At 37.6% G+C, this 19,601-nt stretch overlaps 1 protein-coding gene across 11 annotated transcripts in view; it reads right to left on the bottom strand.

Annotated features, from left to right (window-relative positions):
* Positions 1–19,601, bottom strand: part of LOC133655338 (neurexin-1a) — a 237,824-nt gene that overhangs the window by 28,273 nt on the left and 189,950 nt on the right. For 10 of the 11 annotated variants that reach the window (XM_062055383.1, XM_062055377.1, XM_062055379.1 and 7 more), the window contains 5 exons: positions 14,069–14,242; positions 13,082–13,201; positions 3,854–4,035; positions 1,169–1,340; positions 358–447 (listed from right to left, as the gene is read on the bottom strand). In XM_062055383.1, coding sequence (XP_061911367.1) covers positions 358–447; positions 1,169–1,340; positions 3,854–4,035; positions 13,082–13,201; positions 14,069–14,242 — 738 coding nt within the window. The remainder of the gene's footprint in view (positions 1–357; positions 448–1,168; positions 1,341–3,853; positions 4,036–13,081; positions 13,202–14,068; positions 14,243–19,601) is intronic. The other variant, XM_062055385.1, reaches the window with a different exon arrangement.

Below are 19,601 nucleotides of genomic sequence, written 5' to 3'. Positions count from 1 at the left end.
TTGTCATTTCAAATTTACATCATTCTTGCACGTCACAGTACATTTAATTGGATTACACAATAATATATATATATATGTATACACAAAAACAATTTACCAGCATTAATCAAACATATTTTATCAGTACTTCTTTGCTATTTATTCACATTTAAATCTCTCCATGGTCCCTTTAACCTGATATTATCAGATACACACTTACAAGTTCACACACTACAGCTGAGCAAACTTTTAAATACTTAGTTATGGATTTAGAGTTTTAGATGTTAGTTGATGGTGCACAAGATAATATACTCCACTGACTTCATATTGACTCTTTTTAAGCTGACACTTTTAAGGAATTTTAATCAGGGTTTTTACCTTTGTCGAGTAGCCAATCGTCAACTACTCGACCGAGCCGATAGGGGATTCGCTGTCTGGCGATGGCCAGGCGCTCGTTATCAATGTTGCCTTTAATTTAGAGATGAAAACACAGTAGTAATTACGCATCATCCAAACGTGGTACAGGAGCTGGATACAAAAAGAACAGCAATGAAAAGAAAGTAATGGTCTGCTCATTGTTAGCATAAAGCTGGGAGAAGAGTAATTCACTGATGAAGGAGTTTCCAGTGAGCGGACTCTTACTCTCTGTTCATTGGGTTTAATTTAAAGAGACATTTCAGGGGTTACCATCTGCAAGAGCACAGGGAAATAATGTTACATATGGCTTTATTGTTACATACAGGAAGAACCCTCACACACACCTCACAACAACTAGCATTTTATCGACTACCTTAGATTAACACTTTAAATGGAATAGAAAAGAACAAAAGGAAAACAAAACACATACAAACTTTTTTTCTTACTTTTACTCACTAGTTAAACATATGACATGGTTTTAAACTATTGTTTTTTTCTTCCCAAAAATGCACCAACTGTTATTATTTTCTTTTATGATGAGGAAAAAACACTGAATTAAATATTACCTTTTAACACTATTTAAGCATAACATGGCTGTCTAGCATACAAGCTGTCTCATTTTATGGTTTAAAAAGTTTCATATCAGACCACACATTTCATAGACAATAACATGAAACAAAGCTGCAATCGTATTTCTCATCTCTGACGCTAAGGTGTGGTTAGCTCCGCCCCTGCCGGGTGTGGCGTTAGGAGGATTTGGGCGCCGGCCTACCTGAGGGGTAGCGCTCGATGACAGGCAGGTCATCCAGCTGCAGGGTGGCGTTGCCGCCGCTGCGGGTGAAACGGATGATGTGGTACTTCCCGTCGTTGACAAACTTGGAGCTCTCCTCGATGTTGATGTCGTCCGTGCCCACATTGAACACCACTCTGATATTGCCTTTGTCCTGTGCGGGAAAACGCACATGAGTGGCTTCTACAGGGGACAATGCCAATAGAACTTCTGTAGCAGGCCCCAGTTTTGTTTTGTTGTCAGGAAAAAAAACAAGAATGAAAATGTAAGAAAAAAAGAGCAAAAAAATCGGAATTAGACTTAGACAAACTTTAATGATCCACGAGGGAAATTGTTCCACACAGTAGCTCAGTTACAATGATGGAAAGTGTAAGGATGGAAAGGACAGTGCAGGTATAAATAGACTAAATATAGCGATATAAAATATAACATATATACGTAATATTTACATAATATATGTACAGTATATTATATATACCAGGGTTTCCCACACATTCATTTATTTGTGGCGGCCCGCAATGAAAGAATTACGTCCGCCACAAATAAAAAATACAAATTTATTTATTTATTTTTTGTCCTGTCCAGCTTCTCAGGCAAATCATATAGTTGACGTAGATGCCCATATAGGCTGTTCACATTTACTTTACAAAAGAGAAGTGTAGGATACTTCTCTTGTTGCCTTATTTGTATTTGACCACTACTGTTTTCTGTTTATTTCTTACTGACTGTGGCAGGACACCTCTGCCTCTGTTTCACTTTATGTTGCTGGTAAATAATATGCTTGTAGTAGTAGGCTAAAGTTACATTATTTAGTATGCACTAATTAAAGGGGCAGAGCTTTGAGAGACATTTTAGCTTTTATATTTTATAAGATATATTTTTTGTAAGAACCACAATTAATAAATATATTTCAGTGAATAACTTCTTGTTCAAATCTGTATATATGTATGTACATAAAGTGTTGTAATTATATTGTAAAATGGATGGATGGATGGACCTTTAAAACCAAACTGTTGTTATTAATTAGTAAGTATACATTGTTTGAGCCTTTTTAGAGAAAATCATATCATTGTAGTAAATTATGCAAATTACTCGATGATGTCACGGTGACCACACCCATAGTCACGCCCCCACCGTCACAGGTATCTTGGCAGTTTATGGGAAACACAGTATACTGATATATTATATTATATTATGGCTATATCATATATACAATATATAACAATGACCATGTACAATATTACAGTATATGTGACAGCTGCAGCATAAAATAGAGAGTAAATCCAGCAGAAAATAGAAACAAAGAGAGGTAGCTAACATGTCAGGTGTCAGGTAATAGACAGATATCATCTATTGCTGTATGGCCAGTGATTATACAGCTGGATGGAGTGCGGAATGAAGGAGTTCTTGAATGGAACACTGTGGGAAGGAAGCTGAAGGAGCCTGTTGGAGTATGAACTCTGCTGTCCCTCAATTGTCTGGTGGAGTGGGTGGGCAGGATTGTCCATGATGGCGTGTAATGCAAAAAAGCTGACATTTCTAAACTAATAATTGATAATAGTACACTTAGTCACCTATAACACAAAGCTGACACCAAGTTTTGTCTTTAATATATACAGTAGAGGCCAAAAGTTTGGACACACCTTCTCATTCAATGCGCTTTCTTTATTTTCATGACTATGCAGATTGTCACTGAAGGCATCACAACTATGAATGAACACATATGAACACATTCTCTCGATGAGCTTCAAGAGGTAGTCACATGAAATGGTTTTCACTTCACAGGTGTGCTTGAAGCTCATGGAGAGAATGCCAAGAGTGTGCAAGGCAGTAATCAGAGCAATTTTGGTGGCTATTTTGAAGAAACTAGAATATAAAACATGTTTTCAGTTATTTCACTTTTTTTCTGTGAAGTACATAACTCCACATGTGTTCATTCATAGTTGTGATGCCTTCAGTGACAATCTACAATGTAAATAGTCATGGAAATAAAGAAAATGCATTGAATGAGAAGGTTGTGGCCTGTACTGTATATGTATGTTTGTTTTTTTAAATAAAAAAATATATTGGTGGAAAAAGTTTAGACAACCCTGATTTAATATTTTAGAAGCTCTGGAAAATAGTTTACTTAGTTAGTTGATAAAAAAAAACAACAACTTATGATTAACAATACAATATTGCTGATGAATTGTATTTATTGATAAAATAAATAATTATTGCTATTTATTATCAATAGTGCGATTTCTATTGCTATTTTTTTTGCTCCATTTGTAGTGCAATAATGTTCATTGTCATTTCTGTGTTACTAATATTTACTTCACTAAATGCTCCTTTGCTGTCACTTTTTGTATAATATTTGTACACATCGTATTTGCTGATGTTGTTGTTGTTATTCTTGCAGGGAAAAAAACAAGAGTAAATATGTAATAAAAAAAAGAGCAAAAAAATCAGAATGTAATGAGAAAAAGCTGAAATGTTGTAACTAATAAGATACTTAAGCACTTATAACACAAAGCTGACAACATTGTGTCTTTAAATATATATCGTAACTGTTTTTAACTTTTTGTTTTTAATTTTAAAAATATGAAAATGCCCCCCGCATACTTTGACTTTTCAAAACAATTGGACACTCCTGTTGTACACAGCGTACTGTAAGGAGCAACTTACTATCTGCAGCTGGAGGTAGTCTCCTAGGCCTGACGCGCTGTCCACGCGCAGCAGAATGGCGTGCTTCTGCTGCGTGCTGAAGCCCAGAGCGAGCCGGTCCGCCCTGGTGCTGGGACGCTCATTCGGGGGCCAAGTGTAGGTCACCGTGCCGCCGTCGCGCCCGAAGATGTACGTTGTCCCAGCTGGCGTGTAGAAATAAAAAGAAAAGTACAAGCCTGTTTAAGTGGACAACCTTTGTATTTGGCTGACTTGTGTCGACGTAACTGAAAATAGCTTTGAACTAACAATTTCCATAAGTGTATTTTGTTTGTTTCTGTGGTCGAATCTAGGTCAGGGGTCACCAACCTTTTTGAAAGCAAGAGCTACTTCTTGGGTAGTGATTAATGCGAAGGGCTACCAGTTTGATACACACTTCAATAAATTGCCAGAAATAGCCAATTTGCTCAATTTACCTTTAACTCTATGTTATTATTAATAATTAATGATATTTACACTTAATTGAACGGTTTAAAAGAGGAGAAAACATGAAAAAAATGACAATTAAATTTTGAAACATAGTTTATCTTCAATTTCGACTCTTTAAAATTCAAAATTCAACCGAAAAAAAGAAGAGAAAAACTAGCTAATTCAAATCTTTTTGAAAAAATTAAAAAAAGAATTTATGGAACATCATTAGTAATTTTTCCTGAATTAAGATTAATTTTAGAATTTGGATGACATGTTTTAAATAGGTTAAAATCCAATCTACACTTTGTTAGAATATATAACAAATTGGACCAAGCTATATTTCTAACAAAGACAAATCATTATTTCTTCTAGATTTTCCAGAACAAAAATTTTAAAAGAAATTCAAAAGACTTTGAAATAAGATTTAAATTTGATTCTACAAATTTTCTAGATTTGCCAGAATAATTTTTTTTGAATTTTAATCATAAGTTTGAAGAAATATTTCACAAATATTCTTCGTCGAAAAAACAGAAGCTAAAATGAAGAATTAAATTAAAATGTATTTATTATTCTTTACAATAAAACTTTTTTTTTTACTTGAACATTGATTTAAATTGTCAGGAAAGAAGAGGAAGGAATTTAAAAGGTAAAAAGGTATATGTGTTTAAAAATCCTAAAATCTGGCTGGCGCAGGTGGATAGCTAATGTTTTTAGCATAGCTCTGTGAGGTCCCGTTGCTAAGTTAAAAATAATGAATTTATTTAAACAAGTGAAGACCAAGTCTTTCAAATATTTTCTTGGATTTTCAAATTCTATTTGAGTTTTGTCTCTCTTAGAATTAAAAATGTCAGGCAAAGCGAGACCAGCTTGCTAGTAAATAAATACAATTTAAAAAATAGAGGCAGCTCACTGGTAAGTGCTGCTATTTGAGCTATTTTTAGAACAGGCCAGCGGGCTACTCATCTGGTCCTTACGGGCTACCTGGTGCCCGCGGGCACCACGTTGGTGACCCCTGATCTAGGTGAATACTTGCCATGGTTTATTTTGAAGCTTACTTTGTGCTGAACCAGAAGTCACTGTGTGCACGTTTCATTGCTGTGCAACTAGACAGTAGTTAAAGGGGAACTGCACTTTTTGGGGAATTTTACCTATCATTCACAATCATTATGAGCACCCAGGACTCACATCTTTTTTTGTTTTTGATTTTAACCCTTGTGTAATGTTCATATTGTTGTTACTCAGCCAGAGTTTGTGGGTCTGATGGACCCGTTGCATTTTGTGGCTTTTAATGCCTCACAATCAAACACTTTTATGTTGAAATACTGAACAGATGTTTACCTTATCCCAATTAACATCTGTTTAGTATTTTAACATAAAAGCACAAACGCTGGCTGAGTAACAACAATATGAACGCTGGCTGGGTAACAACAATATGAACGCTGGCTGAGTAACAACAATATGAACGCTGGCTGAGTAACAACAATATGAACGCTGGCTGAGTAACAACAATATGAACGCTGGCTGGGTAACAACAATATGAACGCTGGCTGAGTAACAACAATATGAACGCTGGCTGAGTAACAACAATATGAACGCTGGCTGGGTAACAACAATATGAACGCTGGCTGAGTAACAACAATATGAACGCTGGCTGAGTAACAACAATATGAACGCTGGCTGAGTAACAACAATATGAACGCTGGCTGGGTAACAACAATATGAACGCTGGCTGAGTAACAACAATATGAACGCTGGCTGGGTAACAACAATATGAACGCTGGCTGGGTAACAACAATATGAACGCTGGCTGAGTAACAACAATATGAACGCTGGCTGAGTAACAACAATATGAACGCTGGCTGAGTAACAACAATATGAACGCTGGCTGGGTAACAACAATATGAACGCTGGCTGAGTAACAACAATATGAACGCTGGCTGGGTAACAACAATATGAACGCTGGCTGAGTAACAACAATATGAACGTCTCTGCCAGTTTCTGCATCCCACAGGGATTCTTCTTTTGTGTTTCTGCACCTGCGGTTCCCACACAAGGTTGCAACATTGTTTGTCAACACTATCTGCTCTCATTTTCTCGCACATTTCACCCTCTGATGTTCTGTGTACATAGACTCTGTCCTCCTCCTGTCTAGGCCTGCTGTGAGTGTGTGTGTGTGGTAGCATTTTTCCATCTGTAATAATATGTTGTAAACAAAACACTGTAAATCCTACGGCAACTGAGCTGCCGGTCTCATTAAATATACATAATGCTCAAATGCATATGCAATTGTATAATAGTATCATGAGGCAAATATTTATATTGATTTATCTCTCACTGTTACTCTGAGGGCAGCCATAACTGCGATGTGGCCCTCAGTGAAAACAAGCTTGACATCCCCCGCTGTAGTCAATAAGCTCCTTTCTTTTCTCTACGCTCTTGTTGTGGGGCAGACTGGCTTGTACATGCACATGCATCCTCTGCTGATGCCATTTCTAATACAAAGTAGCATATAGTTCCAACTTATATCGGTCGGTAGACCCCAAATGGAAGCGCTAAAAACTACAAAATGGGTGACGGGGAAAAGACGCAGTCAAAGTGGAGGCACGTTAATAACACCGCCCTCCATAAATGCGTACCCGAAAGAGTGGCTTGAAAATGGTGTGTAAAACATAATCTAAAAATTTGACCAAAGAACCACCGTTACATGTCAACTTCCTAACAATTGTTGTCCGTGAGCATTCTCTAGGACTAGAGGGCTGCCAAAAATGACTACCTTTCAGCTGTGGTACGTCTGGGCAGCAGCACTCAGTTGTAATACACTTTTACACCACTTGTGGCAGTAATTGCACTACTAAACAACAACATAACAGAAGATTCTTAAGCGCAAAAAAAATGACTAAAATGGTGAAGCTGTGTTTTCATTTGCACACTGAATTTTATTGACAGTTTATTCAAGAAGCATATATAATTATAATGTGTTACTTTAGTTAGAATTTATTTATTAGTTTTAGCCCTCGGTAATTGTAAATGTATTTGTCATCAGTATTAATGAATCCCTTTGTTTGCTGTACATTTCATTGCTATTTATTTTTGTAATCAGCCTTACCTAAGCCTTGATAATATTAGTTGTAATTAACACATCACATCATTTGACAAGGTTTATCCTGTTAAAAACTGTAAGTAGGTTAGATCAGTGTTTTTCAACCACTAGTGTACCGTGAGATATTGTCTGGTGTGCCGTGGGAGCTCATGTAATTTCACCTACCGTATTTTTCGGACTATACACTAGCGTTCAAAAGTTTGGGGTCACATGTAAATGTCCTTATTTTTGAAGGAAAAGCACTGTACTTTTCAATGAAGATAACTTTAAACTAGTCTTAACTTTACAGAAATACACTCTATACATTGCTAATGTGCTAAATGACTATTCTAGCTGCAAATGTCTGCTTTTTGGTGCAATATCTACATAGGTGTATAGAGGCCCATTTCCAGCAACTATCACTCCAGTGTTCTAATGGTACAATGTGTTTGCTCATTGGCTCAGAAGGCTAATTGATGATTAGAAAACCCTTGTGCAATCATGTTCACACATCTGAAAACACTTTAGCTCCTTACAGAAGCTACAAAACTGACCTTCCTTTGAGCAGGTTGAGTTTCTGGAGCATCACATTTGTGGGGTCAGTTAAACGCTCAAAATGGCCAGAAAAAGAGAACTTTTATCTGAAACTCCACAGTCTATTCTTGTTCTTAGAAATGAAGGCTCAAACACAAAATTGTTTGGGTGACCCCAAACTTTTGAACGGTAGTGTAAGTCGCAGTTTTTTTTCATAGTTTGGCCGGGGGTGTGACTTATACTCAGGGGCGACTTATGTGTGAAATTATTAACACAATACCGTAAAATATCAAACAATATTATTGATGTCATTCACGTAAGAGACTAGACGTATAAGATTTCATGGGATTTAGCGATTAGGAGTGACAGATTGTTTGGTAAACGTATAGCATGTTCTATATGTTATAGTTATTTGAATGACTCTTACCATAATATGTTACGTTAACATAGCAGTTGGTTATTTATGCCTCATATAACGTACACTTATTCAGCCTGTTGTTCACTATTCTTTAGACATTTTAAATTGCCTTTTAAATGTCTATTCTTGCTGTTGGCTTTTATCAAATACATTTCCCTTATACTTATACTCCAGTGCGACTTATATATGTTTTTTTTCCTTCTTTATTATGCTTTACTTATACTCCGGAGCGACTTATACTCAAAATACGGTAATTGGGTTAAAAATATTTTTTTGCAAACCAGTAATTATAATCCGGAAATGTGCCGTTGTTGAGTGTCTGTACTGTCTAGAGCTCGGCAGAGTAACCGTGTAATACTCTTCCATATCAGTAGGTGGCAGCAGGTAGCTAATTGCTTTGTAGATGTCGGTAACGACGGCAATGGTTTGCAGGTAAAAATGTGTCTAATGTTTAAACCAAAAATAGACAAAAGGCGAGTGCCGCTAAGAAAAGGCTTCGAAGCTTAGGGATGGCTATGCAAAACTAAAACTGAACTGGCTGCAAAGTAAACCAAAACAGAATGCTGGACGACAGCAAAGACTTACAGCGTGTGGAGCAGACGGCGTCCACAAAGTACATCCGTAAATGACATGACAATCAACAACAAAATAGGAGCGCAAGACAAGAAGTAAAACACTACACACAGGAAAACACCAAAAAACCTCAAAATATGTCACGGCGTGATGTGACAGGTGGTGACGGTACACCTACTTTGAGACAAGAGCTATAGTGCTGCATGATTGGTCATGGTTTGAATTCATATCAAACAATTGCGAGAACGACTTTTTATTGTCAATATTGGCTGCTGAGTTGAATGTTTTGATGTTTTCTGCTGGTGGTGTGCCTCCGAATCTTTTCAGTGGAAAAAAATGTGCCTCGGCTCAGAAAAGGTTGAAAAACACTGAGTTAGATGTAATTATTAAATAATATTCAAATCAAGAGTAAGAGGACTAATTCAGTGTTAATATTGGAGAGGAAAAGTTGGGCCGAGAAGTAAAACAAGATTAGGAACCCCTGATGTAGACCACAATGAAGGGTTTTAAATGTAGAATAAAAAAATCATAATATGACCCTTTTAAAAAGGATTCTTGACATAAACGGGACGGACTTAAATGGGTTCCGCTGTATTATGTTACTGCGACAGTCCAGGTCAGTGGTTCTCAAATGGGGGTACGCATACCCCTGGGGGTACTTGAAGGTATGCCAAGGGGTACGTGAGATTTTTTTTTAAATATTCTAAAAATAGCAACAATTCAAAAATCCTTTATAAATATATTTATTGAATAATACTTCAACAAAATATGAATGTGAGTTCATAAACTATAAATAATAACATCCATTCATGAGCATAAAGCCAGAGTTTCCCCCATGCCATGATGGTTTGACCCTCACTAAAATGTCGGTCAAAAAGAAGTGTGAAAAGAAATGCAACAATGCAATGTTCAGTGTTGACAGCTAGATTTGTTGTGGACATGTTCCATAAATATTGATGTTAAAGATTTATTTTACTGGTGAAGAAATGTTTCGAATGAAGTTGATGAATCCAGATGGATCTCTATTACAATCCCCAAAGAGGGCACTTTAAGTTGATGATTACTTCCATGTGTACACATCTTTATTTATAATTGAATCACTTGTTTATTTTTCAACAAATTTTTAGTTCTTTTTATATCTTTTTTTCAAATAGTTCAAAAAAAGACCACTACAAATGAGCAATATTTTGCACTGTTATACAATTTAATAAATCAGAAACTGATGACATAGTGCTGTATTTTACTTCTTTATCTCTTTTTTTCAACCAATGCTTTGCTCTGATTAGGGGGTACTTGAATTTACAAAATGTTCACAGGGGGTACATCACTGGAAAAAGGTTGAGAACCACTGCTCTAGGGCAGGGGTCGGGAACCTTTTTGGCTGAGAGAGCCATCAAAGCCAAATATTTTAAAATGCATTTCCGTGAGAGCCATTTAATATTATTTAACACTGAATACAACTAAATGCGTGCATTTTTAAGCAAGACCAACATTTTTAGAGTAAATTAAGTCTCTTATTCTTTTTAATAACATTGTTATTCTGAAGCTAACCAATAATAAATAAAACACTTCTCACCATTAATGCGACTTCTTGAACAGGCGCGGTAGAAAACGGATGGATGGATTAAAATGCATGAGAATGTTTTGCATTTTGAACGTTATTTTTAACACTGTGATTGCCAGCGGAAATATCCATTACTTATCGTGTTAAGCAATGTCACCTAAGATTTATCTGAGAGCCAGATATCAATCAATCAATCAATGTTTATTTATATAGCCCTAAATCACAAGTGTCTCAAAGGGCTGTACAAGATAGTCATCAAAAGAGCCACATCTGGCTCGAGAGCCATAGGTTCCCTACCCCTGGTCTAGGGTGTCGGCTGGGATAGGCTCCAGCTTACCCACGGCCCTCATGAGGACAAGCAGGGGTGTTAGGATCCCCTCTGATCTGATATATTGGGAGCTCTAAAGTCTCAGCTTCACTTGCCCTGCAAAGATTCAATGAGTCACTGTGGTTTGAACAGTGCCCTCACCTGGCAGCTTGGAGGAAACACACCCTCTACTGGCTTTGTGCATGTTTCATCATACATTCTCTTATTAGGGCTGTCAAAGTTGATGCAATAATTGGCTGAAAATATTCCGCTTGAGTCCTCAATTAGAGATTGTTTAGCAGGCTGAATATTACACTGTATTAATAAATAGAGTCTCGGATAAGCGGAAGAAGATGGATGGATAATAAATAGAGAAGGTTAAGGCATTGTCATGCAGAGATATGAATACCATTAACTTGTACAGCATGTCATTTACAGAATATCAGAAGCATTTATTCATGTAGAAATATCAAAGATTACATTACCAAACATCTTTGACAATCAAAGCATGACCACAACAATCCACATAATTGAAAACATTTGTACGCACGTACAACACTTAAGACCTTCAGTGTATCTGTATGTGGAACTCAATGATGGAATGGATTAAGCAAAGCAATCAAACAATGTACTAATATGATCCACTTCAAGAAACTCTTCAAACTTAAAGTGTTTACAAAGTACAAAGAAGAAGAACCATGATAAACATTCTCAATTTATTTCATCCATTTTCTAAATAATTTTACTCTTCTCACCATATGAAATGTAACTTACTTCACCGAGTATTATTTATTTATAGGGATGTCCGATAATGGCTTTTTGCCGATATCCGATATTCCGATATTGTCCAACTCTTTAATTACCGATACCGATATCAACCGATACCGATATTGATATATACAGTCGTGGAATTAACACATTATTATGCCTAATTTGGACAACCAGGTATGGTGAAGATAAGGTCCTTTTTTTTTTAAAATTTATAAAATAAAATAAGATAAATGAATTAAAAACATTTTCTTGAATTAAAAAAAGAAAGTAAAACAATATAAAAACAGTTACATAGAAACTAGTAATTAATGAAAATGAGTAAAATTAGCTGTTAAAGGTTAGTACTATTAGTGGACCAGCAGCATGCACAATCATGTGTGCTTACGGACTGTATCCCTTGCAGACTGTATTGATATATATTGATATATAATGTAGGAAGCAGAATATTAATAACAGAAAGAAACAACCCTTTTGTGTGAATGAGTGTAAATGGGGGAGGGAGGTTTTTTGGGTTGGTGCACTAATTGTAAGTGTATCTTGTGTTCTTTATGTGGATTTAATTAAAAAAAAAAAAAAAAAAAAAAAAACCACGATACTGATAATAAAAAAAACGATACCAATAATTTCCGATATTACAGCATTTATAACGCATTTATCGGCCGATATTATCGGCAGACCGATATTATCGGCCGATAAATGCGTTAAAATGTAATATCGGAAATTATCGGTATCGGTTTTTTTATTATCAGTATCGTGTTTTTTTTTCTTTTTCATTAAATCAACATAAAAAACACAAGATACACTTACAATTAGTGCACCAACCCAAAAAACCTCCCTCCCCCATTTACACTCATTCACACAAAAGGGTTGTTTCTTTCTGTTATTAATATTCTGCTTCCTACATTATATATCAATATATATCAATACAGTCTGCAAGGGATACAGTCCGTAAGCACACATGATTGTGCGTGCTGCTGCTCCACTAATAGTACTAACCTTTAACACTTCATTTGACTCATTTTCATTCATTACTAGTTTCTATGTAACTGTTTTTATATTGTTTTACTTTCTTTTTTTATTCAAGAAAATGTTTTTAATTTATTTATCTTATTTTATTTTATTAATTTTTTAAAAAAAAGGACCTTATCTTCACCATACCTGGTTGTCCAAATTAGGCATAATAATGTGTTAATTCCACAACTGTATATATCAATATCGGTATCGGTTGATATCGGTATCGGTAATTAAAGAGTTGGACAATATCGGACATCTCTAATAGTAACTAATTATAGTAACTAGTATATCATCCAATAGCGCAGATTCCAACCATTGAAATACTTAGTATAGTTGAAGACTTGCGGTCATTAGAAAAGATGAGTGCACATCATAATGGCAGCTTGTTTCCATCTGAAAGATCTAAAAAAATGATTTGGGAATGTCCGGCGGGCCAGATTGAAAAGCTTAACGGGCCTTCATTTGCCCAGGTGTGCACTAATGGCTCCTTGACATTTGAAGAAGAGAAAAGGTGCACTCACCATCGTTACACAGAGGCCCTGCGTATGACGTCATGCTGCAGTCGCACGTGAAGCCCTCCCACTGCTGCAAGCAAACCCCCTGATTGGAGCAGGAGTCCTCTTGACAGGTGGTGCTGGGACCTGCATGGGACACGAGGCGGGTCCACAAATGTCATCAGCGATAGACTGGCTTGGTGAACAGTTAGGAGTGAAGCTGCTGCGGGGGGTAGAGAATCGTCGTTTGTGGGTAAAAACAAAGTGGAGAAAACTGGAATGTCTTTAAAAATGGAGCGCATGCAGGCGGTGATGCTCGATGAGGTTCAGCAGGAGGAGTTAAACATAAGCGTTATGTTTAAAGGCCCGCGTCGCGGCGCCTATTCCCCGGCTGCCGTTCTCGTCCTGCCTCATGCTACAGCTTCCTGTCCCATGGCGAGGCACGGAGGGTGTGAAATGGCGAGGCTGGGAGTCAGCAGGAGGGGGGGGGTTAGAAGACATGCTGCTCGGTGGTGGAGCTGTGGTCATCTCAGGACAAGCTGTGGGTGCTGATGTCACCACTGTGATGCTCTCACGAGAGGACAGGTCACCTCTGACCTTGGACTCTGGATCACTGGGATCCACACAAGACTGGACACCACTGGGTAGTTCCCATATATGTATCTATATACATACACACACACACACACACACTCCCACTGTCACACACTCACGCCGTGCATACAAAGTGATATACCTTGCAAGTCAGCTTTCATCAATGTAACTTTTGTGGGCCAAAACAAAACAACAACAAAAAAGCAAACAAGCAAATCAAGTTAGATGGTTAGTCGATGCACACGATGCCTGCGAACTGCTGACAACACTCAGTGCAGAAAGATGAGAAGAACGTTACATCTGGCAGAGCAGCTGGGTTAGTGGGTTAACCTTTGCTAACAGAGAATGGTGGGGGGGTAATAGGGACATAGAGGCACTGCTTCAGATCCAAGGGGCGTGTTTTCCCCCCCCGCGCCTCACCTTCACATCCTCGCTCCACTTGTCCCACGGTTGCCAAGGCGTCCGCCAAAAGGTCAGGGAGCCGGCCGTTGAGATCCACCGTCGCTAAGCAACCCTGGAAACCCTCCCGGGAGTGGACCAGCTTCGGAAGGTCTTTGTACATCTCTTTGGACACGCCCCCAATGTACAGGTCACCTGTCGCAGAGCAACATTGGTGGAGCAATCACAGAGCAACATTGGTGGAGCAATCACAGAGCAACATTGGTGGAGCAATTTTTAAATTTTTGTATTTATTTATTTTTTCATAAAGAAATACAATCATGTGTGCTTACGAACTGTATCCCTGCAGACTGTATTGAACTATATTGATATATAATGTATATATTGTGTTTTTTATGTTGATTTAATAAAAAATTAAATAAAATAAAAAAATTATTATTATTATTATTTATTTTTTTTAATTTCTTGTGCGGCCCGGTGGTTGGGGACCACTGCCCTAAAGGGACATGGGGGAATTTTGTATTTTAGTTTTTTAAATTACAATTTATTTTTTATTTTTTTATAAACGTTTCTTGTGCGCATGAGAAACTTTAAAAAAATAAAAAATAAAAAAATAATATATATATATATATATTTTAATAAATAGTTTCTCGTGCGCACGAGATACATGTCTAAAAAAAATTCCCCCATGTCCCTTTAGGGGCTCCGTATTTGACACCCCTGCTATAGATAATAAAAAATTCAATCTGATAAATCTATGGATAAAAAGGCGACGCATGCACGTTTATCATAACTCTCTCGCTCTCTCTGTCTCTGCCCCTCCCTCACCAATGCTGCTGCGTGCACAATTTGTTTTGTTTTTAACCCCTTCTTAACCCTGAACGTACATTGAAAATACACGCAACCCTAACTCAAAATGCCGGACATTTGAGGCATTTAAGAAACTCCGCCCTGACAGCTCCGCAGAAGAGGACATGTCCGGTGAAAAGAGGACGTATGGTCAGTCTATCCTAGCCCGTTAGCTGCTAGCATGCCGTGTGTTGTGCCTCGGTGTGCATTGTTTACACAACGTGCGTTACACTACTTAATATGTCCGTGTGGAAACTCGTTCGGTACACCTCCGAACCAAACCGGAACCCCCGTATCGAAACGGTTCAATACAAATACACATACCGTTACACCCCTATCTAATAATGTATCAAATATCATATTGTATTAAATAATTGAATTAAATATGAATGCATTTAGATTGAAAAGTGCATATGTAAGAATCTGTAAAAAATAATGTTAACGTTAATATTTTGTAATATTAGTTATATTTGTATGAATTTAGGTTGGAAAGTTATTATAAATATTAGTTTAGTTAATATTAGTTTTGTGTTTCCTAATATTGCAACAAATATATTATCATACATAAAAAATATTTTTTCGTTAAAATAAAATTAGATTTGATTGACTTATGATTTCAAAGTGAGTTATCCCTGAAATTGTACACTAAAAATTATACTAGATTTTAAAGTGAAAAAAAACAGTAGCACTGTTTTCCCATATACAGTAATACACCGTTAAAACAAAAGCAGCCATACATTTTACAGTAACAAACTGGTCGATCAGTTGCCAGAATTTTACCGTAAAAAAAACCTGTGGTACTGTTTTTGTATTTAGAGTAATACACCATAAAACAACAACAACCATATATTTTACTGTAAAAAAAAAAAAAAAGGACGCTCAGTCGCCAGAATTATAACAGGAAAAAAAACAGTGAGTTTCCATTTGTAGTAATTTGCTGTAAAAAGCGTAAATTATACGGTAAAATCCTGGCGACTTAGCTGCCAGTCTACAGAGTGCGTAAAAATATATATACTGATCCAATGCATATGCAATTGTATAACAATATCATGAGGCAAATACTTCAACATTTATACTTATTTATGACTCACTGTTATAAGCGACCCTCTGGGGGCAGTCATGAGTGTGATGTGGCCCTCAGTGAAGAATGATTGGCTTAAAGGCCTACTGAAAGCCACTACTAGCGAGCACGCAGTCTGATAGTTTATATATCAATGATGAAATCTTAACATTGCAACACATGCCAATACGGCCGGGTTAACTTATAAAGTGACATTTTACATTTCCCGCTAAACTTCCGCTTGAAAACGTCTATGTATGATGACGTATGCGCGTGACGTCAATCGTTGAAACGGAAGTATTCGGACGCCATTGAATCCAATACAAAAAAGCTCTGTTTTCATCTCAAAATTCCACAGTATTCTGGACATCTGTGTTGGTGAATCTTTTGCAATTTGTTTAATGAACAATGGAGACTGCAAAGAAGAAAGTTGTAGGTGGGATCGGTGTATTAGCGGCGGACTACAGCAACACAACCAGGAGGACTTTGAGATGGATAGCAGATGCGCTAGCCGGCGACCTCACCTTGACTTCCTCCGTCTCCGGGCCGCCGACCGCATCTATGATCGTCGCTCCGTCGATCGCTGGAACGCAGGTGAGCACGGGTGTTGATGAGCAGATGAGGGCTGGCTGGCGCAGGTGGATAGCTAATGTTTTTAGCATAGCTCTGTGAGGTCCCGTTGCTAAGTTAGCTTCAACGGCGTCGTTAGCAACAGCATTGTTAAGCTTCGCCAAGCTGGAAATAATTAACCGTGTATTTACATGTCCATGGTTTAATAGTATTGTTGATCTTCTGTCTATCCTTCCAGTCAGGGGTTTGTTTATTTTGTTTCTATCTGCATTTAAGCCCGATGTGCTATCACGTTAGCTCCATAGCTAAAGAGCTTCACCGATGTATTGTCGTGGAGATAAAAGTCACTGTGAATGTCCATTTCGCGTGCTCGACTCTATTTTTCAAGAGGATATAGTATCCCAGGTGGTTTAAAATACAAATCCGTGATCCACAATAGAAAAAGGAGAAAGTGTGGAATCCAATGAGCCAGCTTGTACCTAAGTTACGGTCAAAGTGAAAAAAGATGCGTCCTGCACTGCACTCTAGTCCTTCACTCTCACGTTCCTCATCCACCAATCTTTCATCCTCGCTCAAATTAATGGGGTAATCGTCGTTTTCTCGGCCCGAATCGCTCTCGCTGCTGGTGTAAACAACGGGGAAATGTGAGGAGCCTTTCAACCTGTGTCGTCACGCTACTTCCGCTACAGGCAAGGCTTTTTTTATCAGCGAGCAAAAGTTGCAAACTTTATCGCCGATGTTCTCTACTAAATCCTTTCAGCAAAAATATGGCAATATCGCGAAATGATCAAGTATGACACATAGAATGGATCTGCTATCCCCGTTTAAATAAAAAAAAAAAATTTCAGTAGGCCTTTAATTGTGGAATGGATTTGCTCACGAACTCTCAACGGGGCTCACAAATACACGTTTATGTCGACGCTCTCGTACTGGCTGACTAATGTCAACATTAGCGGTTGTCGCCAAGTCGTATCGCAAACTAGTGCACATACACTTGTGACTTTGGAGGAGGATGGGCAATGAAAATCATTTTTGAACCCGCAGCAGTTTGTTTACAGTTTTCCGTCATTTGTGCATATATTTATTTTGGTTCTTTCTTTTATGGTACATGCTATTTGATACTCTTCTCTTGCAGAGCTGCCGCTGTAATTTCGATGTATGTCTAGACTACAATGACAAGGAGAAAAGCACTTGGAGAGCTCAGACATCTGCCAGGCTCTACCTCCAGACAGTGATCTGTATCACCCCCAAAATGTAATCACTTGTTCTTTATCCCATTTCTAACATTTCCTGAAAGTTGAATCGAAAAGGGGCCCCTAACTTTTTGAGCTATCTGTAGCAGAATGAAATAAATGGAATAAAAGCCTCTTGACAGTCATCTACTGTCTCTGTCTCTGTGCGTGGAGGCGGGGCCTCAAGTGTACACACACAGGAATTGATGCTTGTCACATAAACGTAAGGTCATGTAGTTGAAATGATCCATTTCGGACATTTCCTAAGAGTTAGATACACAGTTGCTGGTTACTGAGTTATCTCTAGCGGAATGAAAGAAAGTGAACACTTTTGTCAGTCATCTACTATCTTTGTCTCTGCGGGGCCAATGGCACACACACACACACACACACACACACACACACACACACACACACACACACACACACACACACACACACACACACACACACACACACACACACACACACACACACACACACACACACACACACACACACACACACACACACACACACACACACACACACACACACACACACACACACACACATAGAAACGCAAGATACGGTAACACATTTTACCATACATATGTAAGGTAACATACCAAAGAATGAACAACAATTCTTCCCAACAAAATAAATATATACACTAGCGTTCAAAAGTTTGGGGTCACATGTAAATGTCCTTATTTTTGAAGGAAAAGCACTGTACTTTTCAATTAAGATAACTTTAAACTAGTCTTAACTTTACAGAAATACACTCCATACATTGCTAATGTGGTAAATGACTATTCTAGCTGCAAATGTCTGCTTTTTGGTGCAATATCTACATAGGTGTATAGAGGCCCATTTCCAGCAACTATCACTCCAGTGTTCTAATGGTACAATGTGTTTGCTCATTGGCTCAGAAGGCTAATTGATGATTAGAAAACCCTTGTGCAATCATGTTCACACATCTGAAAACACTTTAGCTCGTTACAGAAGCTACAAAACTGACCTTCCTTTGAGCAGATTGACTTTCTGGAGCATCACATTTGTGGGCTCAATTAAACGCTCAAAATGGCCAGAAAAAGAGAACTTTCATCTGGAACTCCACAGTCTATTCTTGTTCTTAGAAATGAAGGCTATTCTACAAAATTGTTTGGGTGACCCCAAACTTTTGAACGGTAGTGTACCAAAGAATGAACAACAATTCTTCCCAACAAAAGAAATATATACCCTTAGAGAAAAATATAATATAAAACATATGTACGCACGTTCAACACTTAAGACTTTTAGCATATCAGTATGTGGGATTACATTTTGGAATGGATAAAGCAAAGAAATTAAACAATGTATTAATATGATCCAGTTAAAAAACTGTTCAAAGTGTTTACAAAGTACAAAGAAGAAGAATTCTGATAAACATCTTGAATCTAAGTAAAAAGGAGGTAATCTTATAACGTGAACCATAAATTACTTAATTTTAATTATTGTTATTTATGTATTTAACAACTATTTACATACTAAATTGTCTATTTGTTTATGTATTTATTGAGTTACAGAATATGTAGCGACAAATATGTTAGTAATTGCCATGACAGGAAAATGGGTGGGATTAAATAAGCGGTGCTTCTTCCTACTCCATTTAGGACATTCTGTGATGAGAAACTGTAATTATGTTCGGTGTAAAATAACACCATCACCATAACCAGATTATTTGGGTTATTGTGCTCACGAAGTAACAGTGTCACGGCCAGGGTGCAACATGTTTGCGCTCTGCTTGTCGCACCTCGGGACACACCCCGGGCGCGTCTCCGCCCTGCAGCAGCTGCCATCTGCAATCATTCACCGGCAATCA

The sequence above is a fragment of the Entelurus aequoreus genome, linkage group LG08 (genome assembly GCF_033978785.1).
Source record: "Entelurus aequoreus isolate RoL-2023_Sb linkage group LG08, RoL_Eaeq_v1.1, whole genome shotgun sequence".
Classification (NCBI taxonomy): Eukaryota; Metazoa; Chordata; class Actinopteri; order Syngnathiformes; family Syngnathidae; genus Entelurus; species Entelurus aequoreus.
This window is presented reverse-complemented; position numbering and strand designations above follow the sequence as displayed.